This window comes from Xyrauchen texanus, chromosome 40 (assembly GCF_025860055.1).
Source record: "Xyrauchen texanus isolate HMW12.3.18 chromosome 40, RBS_HiC_50CHRs, whole genome shotgun sequence".
Taxonomy (NCBI): Eukaryota; Metazoa; Chordata; class Actinopteri; order Cypriniformes; family Catostomidae; genus Xyrauchen; species Xyrauchen texanus.
This window is the reverse complement of record NC_068315.1, coordinates 24,058,192-24,070,372: the sequence shown is the minus strand read 5'-3', so window position 1 is coordinate 24,070,372 and position 12,181 is coordinate 24,058,192. Positions and strand designations below refer to the sequence as shown.

General features: G+C 35.6%; 1 protein-coding gene across 2 annotated transcripts; it reads left to right on the top strand.

Moving 5' to 3' along the window:
- The first annotated feature begins 468 nt into the window (after positions 1 to 468).
- LOC127633878 (tumor necrosis factor receptor superfamily member 13B-like) lies at positions 469 to 10,276 on the top strand. 2 transcript variants are annotated; one of them, XM_052113253.1, is made up of 6 exons: positions 469 to 494; positions 3,924 to 4,008; positions 4,906 to 5,041; positions 8,381 to 8,497; positions 8,742 to 8,969; positions 9,097 to 10,276. In XM_052113253.1, the coding sequence occupies exons 3-6, from the start codon at positions 4,927 to 4,929 to the stop codon at positions 9,366 to 9,368; spliced, it is 732 nt and encodes a 243-aa protein (XP_051969213.1). In that variant the 5' UTR covers positions 469 to 494; positions 3,924 to 4,008; positions 4,906 to 4,926; the 3' UTR covers positions 9,369 to 10,276. The 2 variants fall into 2 exon arrangements, with proteins under 2 accessions (XP_051969213.1, XP_051969214.1); XM_052113254.1 differs by lacking the exon at positions 3,924 to 4,008 and having other exon boundaries at positions 470 to 494.
- Positions 10,277 to 12,181: the final 1,905 nt, after the last annotated feature.

The following is a 12,181-nucleotide window of genomic DNA, read 5'->3' as shown; positions in this document are numbered from 1 at the left end:
GTATATAAGCTCCAGGTGAAAGTAAAATAAATAATACAGGAATATATATTACTATTATATACAACAAATCCTCAAAGTATTAATAATAATACTGTATTATATTATAATGACAAAATGGACAACAATAAATAATTGTTGGGTTATAATATTAATAAATAACAACTGAATTCCAAAATGTTACTGGGTGAAGTAGTAGGTTTTGCATACCCTGTTCACAAAAAAGAAAAAAGAAAATATAGAATATATGTAGGTAAATCACTGTATTGTGGAAAAACTGGAACACATATTATTTTTTAACTATTAATAAACCAGGGTATCAGTGCATTCAAACTTGCACAAAAATATCATCTGTATGTCATAAAACGTGCAGTTGAAGTAGTGTAATCTCATGAGACTTACTGTGGTTTTATTCAAATGACCTGCCAGTACAAATAGTACCCACATGCACAGAAATCTAGACTGTAGATGCCCCAATGTCTCCATTTTCACACAAGGTAAGTTCTCACTAATATAACCTATTTAGAGATTAAATGTACTGGTAACACTTTACAACAAGTTTCCATTTTTTAACATTAGTTAACAACATTAGTTTACATGAGCTAAAAATGAACAAAACTTTTACAGCATTTATTAATCTTAGTTAATGTTCACTTCAACATTTACTAATACATTTTAAAAACCAATCAAAAACCAACGTACAATGAACTAACCTGAACAAACAATGAACAACTGTGTTTTTATTTCCTAACATTAATAAAGATTAATACATGCAGTAAAAAATATTGTTAATTGTTTGTTCATAATACTAATGCATTAACTTGTATTAACTAATGGAAACTTATTGTAAAGCATAATCAATATACTTCATATGTGCATGGTTTGTCAGCGCCTTTACTTGCTGAGCTACCCAGGCCCCATGACTGATCCGAGCTCTTGAAGGATTAGGCTGTTTTTGGAAGCTCCTTATATACTATGACATGATTGCTTCACCTGTTTAACATCTCCTGTTTCACATTGCTATGTTATTTTAACTCATCAAATTGTTATTAGTCTTAAACTGCCCCGGTCTCAACTTTTTTGAAGTGTGTTGTACTCATCTGATTTGAAATTACTGTGAAATGAACTTCAAGTAAAACATCATATGTGTCGTTGTAATTTTTTCAATATAGTGAAATATGATGAATATAATTGACAAATTACTTTTTTGTTTTTATTAGCATTTTTCATACTGTTCCAACTAATTCGGAATAGGGGTTGTACTGTGAAACTAATTTAAAACCAACCTAGCTGAACTTTAGAAGTAAGATTATCTGGGACATAATATATTACTGTCATGTTCTCTGTTGTCTTTTGTTTTTGTGCTTATATTTTGAAGTTTAGTTTAGTTCCTGTTTCCTGTTTGGTTTTTGTAGTCCTTTGTAGTTTTATTTTATGATTGGTTTTCCCCTGATTAGTTCTCATTCCCTGATTATTTCACCCAGGTGTTCCTTATTCCCTTGTTTGTTCCTTTCTGTATTTAAGTCCTTGGTTTCCCTGTCTCCTGTGTTAGTTCTTGCAAGTTTTATTTTTTATGTTCTGTGCCAGGTCTCCCTTGTTTTGCTTTTTTCTGTTTTTTTGAATAAACCGCTGCATCTAGATCCTCATTCTCCGCCTGCTTCATCACAATTACAGTGTACATTGTTTTTAAAATAACAGTTTATACAGATTTATTGAAACTTTTCTAAACGTTTGTGTTTAAGTCCATATTCATAAATGTAGTGCATTATTCAGTTTGGATCTATTTACATTTTGATAGCTTGATTTTCATTTTGAAAAGAAATAAGCAAAAAAAAAAAGACACGTTTATTGGGTTGTTGTTTTAAATGAGAAAAAAAAAATCCGGCTTTATTTTAAGTTTTGGTTCATGGGTAGAAAAGCTTGAATATTTGCATGGGTATGAAACGGCCCTTTCCACTGATTGGTCAACCCGCGCCATCATTAAATCTTCCTCAAAGCCGTGCAACAGAATAAAAGTCTACCGCTATAACAGTAAAAAAATAAAATTTGCCAAAAATACATTCTTTTCAAACCATTTTTTTGTTTTACAGAACTGTAGGGTCGCTACCGAAGATAGTACTAGGCCTAATATTTGCACGTCCATAAATCATATTTTATCACGTTATTGATATTTAGTCACATTATTTTGTATCTTTTTTTTATTTTCATTTACCATCACAACACATCTATTTTTGCATTTTGTTAGATTATTTTGGACTTTTTTCATGCTTGGAGCTTAACCCTGCATACACTTGCCATAACTGTAAATAGTTCATTAATTACATTAAATAAGAGATTTCTAACTACTGTTTGACTATATATTTTTTCATGTTGTTATGCATTTAAAATGGATTGTTCCTTTGTTTACATGTTTGTGTTGTAAATGTTATAAATTAGCCTCATTATCTGAGGATTTGTCTAGTGTATGAGGATGTTTTCTTCACATTCTAGAGCTTTTTTTGTTTACCATTGCAATTGTCACTCACAAACCCTGTCCAATTATAAAGTATGAGTGTTATGAATGTATCTTTGTGTTTTTCTAGTTTAACTTTCTCACTCGATTAACTTAATGTAACTGAATCAGGTGAAGACAGATGACATGTTAGAGTGTAAAATATTTACAGCTATAGGCTAAACTTTTTTTAAATAAATGTGAAAAACCGAGAAAGTGTGAAAATTAACCCAATCCATTTGGTTGGATTTCTTTCTCTAGTTGCTTTAATAAGAGTAATTAATAGTTGTATTTGGGGCCTTTTCCAGAAATATATTGTCCAGTCCGGCTGTGGTAAACTTTTGGAAATAGGGTTATCAAAATGCTGGGACAGTCTCAAAATTTAAAGATTTGTCCCTCATCCCACAAGTCGTAATAGTGTCCCACATGTAAATAATTTGTCTTTATTATTTTTTTGTTGTTGTTGAAGATAACAATAATAATAATAATAATACACAGTAACAGTGCATTTTCATGCATCTTCCCTGAAATTACAATCACACATTTATTTAAACCAATACATTGTAAAGTGATCAATGGAAAGGAGGAGGCAAGAACCGGCTTTTCAATATAAATAATAGTTTAATGATAAACTTAAAAGACAACAGAAACACACACATGACGGACATGTCTGTAAACTATCTCTCTCTCCCCCGCACGATCCTCTGCAGTCGATCTTTATCCCTCACAGAGGCTTAATTAGCCTAATACGGGACCGGGTGTGTAGGATCATGACCCGGCCCCGCCCTCCGCCCTGCCACATACATCAATAACAATCAATTACAAATCTTTAACAATCTATTTCAAAAAATGTTAAAAAAATTATTTGCGCAGCCGTCATTTGTAAGGTTGCAGGTGTAGGCTACTGGAGACTGTCCCAGCTACTTCGGGCCGAATTATGGCAGGTAAAAAACTTAACAGGTGGATTAAATTATGTATGATGCAATTCTTCTTCCTTTAATAAAATCTTCCTTCAATATCTAAAATTTGCTGGAACATGTTTTCATCTAACATGGTACAATTGTGAAAAATAAGCCTTGATTTTTTGTGTATTTCCTCGTCTATCTCAGCACCGGAATATGCAGATATTAAAGTAAATAATTCCAAATAACCAGTGATGTGAACACAGGTGATGTGAGGGTTTTTAAAATGAGAATTTTTGTTGACAGACATTAAAAATGTAATAAACAGTCAAATAATCACATCTAGCCTGGTTTGCCTGAAACGTGGTTCGTATGTGCGAGGAATGGCAGCCGGTGGAGTTTCTGGTGCCCCGCAGGATAAGATGGTACCCTGTAGGGAGAATCTTATCTTATTTTAATTATTAATTTATATTCCTTCAAGAATGTGAGAAAGACTGTTGCAATTGTATTTTATATTACACTATTCATTACAGATTGAATGAAGAAAACTGAAGAGTTGGGGGCATAACTGAAAAGTGGAGGGGTTGGAATGAGCTCCTGGGTCACTAACGATCTGAGGTATGCAAGGGATAAAACAGGTCACAAATTTGGTAGAAACTGAAATAGCATAATTGCAATCACTACAATGTAAATGCATCCACTCCGCGCTTTGAGAGATGTTGATAGCTGACAGCTAAATAAAACTGTCTAAGAAGTAAACAAAGAGGTCATTTTGCATGCAGATGCGAGGGACATCAAACAAACATCTATTTCTCTGCCACAAATAGGTTGCTGTACCCACTCAGTGCATTTGTTTGATGAGAGAGAGAGATAATATGTAGCCATTGCAATAAACTATGAACAGCCGATCGAACACATTGAGAAACCATACAACAGTAATAGCGGTGGACTTTTAGTCTGTTACAATGCTTTGAAGGAGATTTAATAATGGCGCGGGTTGATCAATCAGTGAAAAGGGGGATTTCATGCCCACTCACATGTGCAAATCAAATATTCAAGCTGTTTATCCAGTTTCTAACCATTAACCAAAAAAATGAAAAATCAAGCCGAATTCTAGTTGTTCCGGTTTTTTTCAAAATGAAAATCAAACTATTAAAACTTACAAGGACCAGTTGGTGCACATGATGGATTACCATCGATGAATATGAGAGAATGTAGATTGTACACAAAACTGAAATAAGACCAAGTCTCCTTAGGTTTGTTTCTGTTTTGTTTCAACTGCATGTTGTCTTGCAATGTTGGCCTTTGAAGTGCAACACTTAAACATTAAAATTGCCTATTTCACTTTTAACTGTTATCTTTCTTTCAGAAGGGATTGTTATATGGAAGGTTAAGCTTTGTTCAAAACATAAATCATATAATTAGAGTTAATTTAACCCATTAGTCATCTATGAATAATTTCAACAATGGGTTTACTATGGTATTAGTCAGTATGTGTATGTGCTGTACATGCAGGTATTTGTCAGGGGCTAGAGAATGGTGCAAAGTTGCCGGGAGGGGCAGTACTTGGACATGCTGGTGCAAAAGTGTGTGTCCTGCAGCATGGTCTGTCATAAACCTTTGATTCTTACACGCTGCTCACAATACTGCGGTAAGTTAGAACAAACTGACTTTCCTGGGCTCATACTTATCAAAGATTTGTCTACTATAGCAAAAGTGGGTAATACTGAGACAAGCGAGTTTAAGTAGAAAATGGGTGTATGTAACTATTTAAAGGGATTATTCCAGATCTAATGCAAGTTAACCCTCCAATGGTATTCTGTCATTTTTTACCAAAACACATTTTCCTTGTTTCATTATTTAATGAAAGTCTTGTTCAAGACTTGGTGACGTTTCCTCAATTTGCCATCTGAACATAAAAAAAACAATGGGCTTGATACGATAAGTCTGAGTGGTCGTACAAAAAAAGAGACTTCTTTGGTATTCGCTGTCAAAATATCTGGAAAACAGCACTTACAGGGTAGTAGACTCTTTAGAGACTCTAAGACATTCTCAGTGCAAAGCATTCACACCTACTCACACACAAAAATGATCTGGTGAGACTATAACACAGCTTATTTTAACATTTGTCAAAAAACAATTATAAATCAGTCACAATGCTAAACACACTCAGAGATGAAGGCGTGGGACGATAACACACTCACAATGCAGAACACACAGACACACGCACTCAGAAATGAAGGGGGTGAGACGATAACACACTCAGAATGCAGAACACACAGAGACACACACACACACACACACTCAGAAATGAAGGGGTGAGATAACACATAATGCAGAACACCTACAAACAGATGTTTGAAAAAAGAATACTATAGAAAGTGTGAAATTGCTAAATGTTTACACTGATTCTTCTGTTTAATACTCTAATTAAATGTTCAGAATTTTGCAGTTAGATTATTGGTAGAACAATGTTTATTCTCTGTCTTCTCTTTGTAACACCATGGTCAGGTTTGATTGCAAGCATAATGACATTCACTGCAAAAACTGACACTTCAAATCTTTAAAATGCTAAACTTTGACAAATAATAGTTTTATAATGTCTAACTATATATCAAAATGTATGTCGTACGATCAAATACACTGTGAAACATTTTTTATTATTTATGTATTTATTTATTGTTCATGGGTAGTAAGTGTTATTTCCTAATTTCTTGTGCCTCAAAAGTATAGCAAATTACTTTTATTATTCCCCACAAACTTTGCTTTTGTGACCAGGACAGTGATATTTTGGAATTTACCTATTTTCCAGAACATTCCAGATAGATTCAGTTCAGAGTAAACTTGGAGTAACTTCTAGAACTTTCCAGTAAAATAATTAGTAGTATAAATACAGGGGCCTTAAGCCCACAGTTCAGTTTAATTCCAGCTGCCAAAATGGATACATATCAGCATTTTCTGATATGACATCAAGAGGCTGCAAGCATCCGGCAGATGCATTTTGCTATGTCTGCGGCCAATTTATCAAGACGAATGAAAATGTACTCTGTGGAAACATCTGCTAAGATGTGTGAGGCCTTCGAGGCATATTTCGGCATGCCTGTCAGGGATCAAGACAAACCCTGGGCACCTCATTTCACCTGCGAGCACTGCAAAAAAACACCGGAAGGTAAGATGGACAATTGTTTCTTGGAATTTTATGTTATAACATTTGTTAATGTTTTAAATTGGAAAAGTTTTTAATTTGTAAATGTTTTTTTGGGACAGCAGGGACACCAAGGCGCACTACCACAGGCAGGACTGGCCACAGGGGACAGAGATCTCTGTCGGGAGTGGGACCCACTGGTGGACCCCCAGAAGGTGCTGATGCCACCACTGCACATCAAATTGGGTCTTATGAAACAATTTGTCAGAGCTCTATATAAGGAGTCGGCAGCCTTCAAGTACCTTCAAGACTTCTTCCTAAGCTGTCTGAGGCAAAGGTCAAAGCTGGTGTCTTTGTTGGACCACAGATAAAGAAGACCCTGGAGTGCAATGAATTCCCCAAGAAGCTCACTAGTAAGGAGAAAGAGGCTTGGAACAGCTTTGTCACAGTGGTTCAGGGCTTCCAGGGCAATCACAAGGCCGAAACTCTGGTGAAGAACTACGGCACAATGGGCTGTAAGACATCCCTCAAAGTCCATATCCTTGATGCTCATCTTGATAAATCTGGAGAACATGGGAGCTTACTCAGAGGAGCAAGGCGAGTGCTTCCATCAGGATATACTGGACATTGAACGCCGCTATCAAGGACAGTATAACGAGAACATGAAGGGAGACTACATTTGGGGGATGATTCGTGAAATGATTTACAGTTTAATTGTAAATCTCAAAAAAATGACTCACTTCTAAATCGTTTGCAGTCATTTTTGTATTACTTTAATATAAATACATGTTAGTTTGGATTCATATGTTGTTGTTTTTCTGACTTAATGTGAGTGAAAATACAAAAATGCATCCGTTTTCTCATTGGAAATATGTCAATTTCAAAATATCACTGTCTTGGTCACAAAAGCAAAGTTTGTGGGGAATAATAGCATTTTCTATACTTTTGAGGCATAATCAGTTAGGAAATAACACTTACTTATTTATTTATAACACTACTTGTTACATAGTGATGGCAAATGAATTCACAACAAGCCATCAGACTACACAGTAGGTGGCTACAGCCATCTACTGGCTGTTACTGGCATGAAATGGTTTTCAAGTCATGTTATTTATATTTTGTTCACCAGATGGTAGCAACCTGCCTCCAAATTGTCTTATAGAAGTGTAGGTTCTAAATGTTTTTTTATTTTTCAAAACTTTTGGAAAAAACTATTTATGCAAACTAATGGAAAAATTTAGAAATGTCCCCCAAAAAATGCATAATTTTATTTGGGGGTTTACACATCTAACCCTTCCAGTCATAAATGACCGCAAATAGCAAAGGGAGGTGCCATTTTTTTTAATCCCATAGCAGGGGTTCATATTGATTATGTGGCAGGATGCTGATAATTACCAAAAAAAAAAAAAAACAATTATAATAATGTTGACTCATCCCTCATAATGCAGAAATGCATTAACGATGCAACTCTACAGGGCAAATGTTTGCCTCGTAGACTTACAATGTAAGTGCCTGTGTGTCACAGATGCCATCAATAAAGCTTAATGCCAACACAGGCAGTATCTTTCTTCATATTAGTGGAGTGGTGGTGGTGTAGGTGTAGTGGTCTAAGCACATAACTGGTAATCTGGTTATCAGAAGGACGTTGGTTTGAGCCCCACAGCCACCACCACTGTGTCCTTGAGCAAGGCACTTAACTCCAGGTTGCTCCGGAGGATTTGTCCCTGTAATAAGGGCTCTGTAAGTCGCTTTGGATAAAAGTGTCTGCCAAATGCATAAATGTAAATCTTTAAAATTATTAAATGCACAGATGAAGTCTTAAATGCACTGAACTACATTGCACAGTGGTCTGGAGATGCAAAGCTGTGTCCAGCCAGTTCTACGACACACTACTGAAGAAGTGTTTGAAGTGCTCAGAGCTGTGTGGCAGTCACCCCTCAGTGTGCTCAGAAGTGTGCAAGAGTGAGTAAAGTTTAATACAGTAAGGGAGTATAAGAGAAGCACAAAGGAGACAAAAAAATAGTATATATATAGGCCTATAGTCTTCATGGATAAGTAACACAATTATGATTTAATATGCGTTTCATGTGTTCAGAAGAAATGCAATAAGTTATATTCTATGGAAAAGGCAAAAATGAGTGCAGTATTCACACTAACAGTTAAGATGAGCTAGGCATTAAAAAAAATATGAATGTCTTTCATACAGACACAGATGCAGCGGCTGTGATGCCTAATGGCATGTCTGCAGTGCAGTTGTTCAACACAAAAGGTCACTCAGTACCCAGAGCAGAGCTGTACTCGGAGGCGCTCCTGTACTCTCTGCTGGGCCTGTGCATCGCAGTGCTCATGTGTACATTCACTGCTGCCATACTAGTGCTGCTGAAGAGAGCAAAGGGCCACCAGCAGCCAAACAAACATGGACAATCATCTAATGGTGAATATCATACATCTTACATGAACGTGGGAACCCTACATATATTAAAGTAGTCGGCCTACCATGGTGCTAAATGGTACTGCTACAGTATTAGCGTTAGTGAAATAAAAACTGCTGCTTCTTTCAGATTCTCTAATGGCTCGGGCAGAGGATGTGTCTCAGGGCAGAGTGAATCAGGATAGACCGAAGGCGACAGAAACCTGTGTCTATTGCTTCTCGGATCACCAGAGGGCGCCACACGTGCTTTATCAGCAGGCAGAACCTCGCGCTTTAGACGCCGACGCGAGCCAGGACAACAATCACCATGACAACGGGCCGGACAATAATCCAGTTAATGCAAATTATGATAAAACCAGATCCTTCAGGATTATATGTTCACCTACACAAACAAGCATGTGAATGTATTGTAGTATACTTGCTGAATCTCAGGCATTCATACATGAACTGTTAGTGTTTTGCACGTCAACTATAAACTCGTTGGCTACAGTCATGGCAAACATACTGCATATGTAATTCATCAAAAATTCTTATGGAAACTTAACTTCATTTTAGTTTTAATAAATGTTATGTACAATAGGATGCAATAGCGACTGCCAACATTTTAAGTGGCATTGGTTTCAGAAGTTGTTTCCCCCTGTTCATTTTCTGAATGGGCATTTAACATTCATCATTACAGTCATGCCATCCCAGATGTGAATATTTCAGCTGTTTGTCTATACAATGAAAGTGAATGGTGGCCAAAACTTTCAAGCTCCAAAAACCACAAAGGCAGCATAGAAGTATTTCCATTGTTTAATTAACTTGAAGCGATCCAATCATGTTTTGGGTGAGAATAGACAAAAATGTAAAGACATTCAGTATACATCTTACCATTGCAGTCTCTTGGCACAATCGTGATTTTAAGCTTGATTACACATCCTAGTGCTGAGGGATGCTCAGAGTGCTAGGAAGTGTAATCGAGCTTAAAATCATGATCACCAGGAGATGGCTAATGTCAAGATATACAGTGAAAATGGAGATTTTTGTTTGCTCTCACCAAAAATCAATTACTACAGAAGAAAAGGATTTAACCACTGGAGTTGTATGGATTAATTTTGTAATTTGTTTTTCCCCCTGAGCTTTAGAATTTTGGTCATCACTCGCTTGCATTGTGAGGACCTACAGAGCTTAGGAATTCTTCTCAATATCTTCATTTGTGTCCTGCAGAATAAAGAAAGTCATAAACATCAGGAATGAGGGTGAGTAAATGAGATAAAAAATAAAAATTAAGTTTAACAGATATTTTTACACATTTTATCTAGTCTTGTTGAATTTCTAAGTTACGTCGACATCCCTGTTGAATAGTTACACTGCATCAGAATGAACTACTCATCACGAGCTACCATATAAAGCATAGCGAAAAATCCAATGAGCAAAAACAGAAAAACTGTTTTTCAAAGTACGCAGTAAACGAGAGCATTTTCTAAATGCACCTTGTTCGGTGAAAACAGTGCGCGTTTATCGGGAGACCTAAATGTAGGTAAATCATTACATTTTCAATAAAAAAAAGGGTTAATGTGGACATGTCCTGACTTGTTTAAGTCATTACTATCCTTAGCAGGATTGACAATGTGGGATGACGCAAGCCTTCAATATTTATATCTTAAAACACAATTCCGGTATCTATGGTAAAAGCAACTTCTCTGATTGATGGATCTCGCTTTAGGATTGTGGGTAATGTAGTACTTAATGTCACCAGAAATTTAGGAATTAACTTTGGGTGGGTTGGTGGGGGTTTAGAATGGCTTCTTCAGAATGACATGGTTTAACTTTATGCTAAATTAACTAATGCTAAAATAAATTTCTCTATGGAGAAAATCTACTTCGTTTGCTTCCCTTCGTGTGGCTGCTGCTTTAAACCCAACTTTACGAACTCTTATCTGGAAACTATATAAAAAAATTAAATCACAGAAATAAAAGACAGCCTAAAAAACATGAAGATAAGAGATGGTGAAAGCAGAATACATTAAAAACTAGAACAAAGCATTTAAAGAAATTTGAAAAGACTAAGAAATTAAGAACTTAACAGTTTTAAAGAGCTGAAATTAATTGAGAGCGAATAAATAAAGAACACAAAGATTAAAAATTTGCTATTCAAAAATGCTGAAAGAAAAAAAGCCTTTCATCCTTTAAAGCTGAAATATATGCAGAAATCTACTGTAGTATTTCTTATAACTTAATGTGACAAGTTGTTCAAGCCCAAAGAACAAAACAGACAACACAGCACTTTTTGTTTCACTATTTTTTTTCCATTGATTTGTTTTACATACATTACATACTATACATAGATACATAATTAACATTTATAAAATCCTCCCCATAGTCTTTTAGCATCCAGTTTAAACGGCATGCCAAGTTTGAGTACTGATTCAGTACACACACACACACACACACACACACACACACACACCACCACTATCAGACAGGTGCCCACATACCTGCATGTGCACACGCCTGGCTAGTACACATATACACGGGTGTACACGGATATGTATACATGCGCACTCGCACACACTCAACTGGAGCAACATGTGGCTGAGGATAACACTGTTGAATCAAGCCGTGGTGGCAATAGGCATCACATGAAAAGAACGAAAAATCTTCATTCACAATGCATCAGAAACATGACAAGCCTTCACAACAAAACCTGTAGCAACATATCGGCAACTGAAACTTTTCATGTTAACAAAAAGAAATCAAGATGCAACAAAGCTAGACTTCTCACAGAAAAACCTTCTTTCCATTCCTTAGAAGACATACAGCACATTTATATATAAAAAAAAAAATAATAAAAAAAAGGGTTCATGGGGAAAACGAAATGAAAAATGTATGTATGCATGCATGTATACACACACACACACATATATATATAAACACTGTATATGTGAGTGAGATACATTTTTATCCTTCAACCAAAATAAAAAAAAAAAATTATGAAAAACTTAAATTCTTGGTAAATGGTACATTCTTTTGAATTAAAAATGAAAGTGCTGAACACTGACAGTATTTTCAAACTCAACCACCAAATGACAATATAAGTTTGAGTTAAAGTTCACAATACCCCTTTTCTTTCTTCTGCGTTCATCACTAATCCATACAAAGAAGAAAAAAAAGAATATTTTCCCTTATATACTTCTTGAAATATCATTTGAGGATGAGAATATGGGACTGAA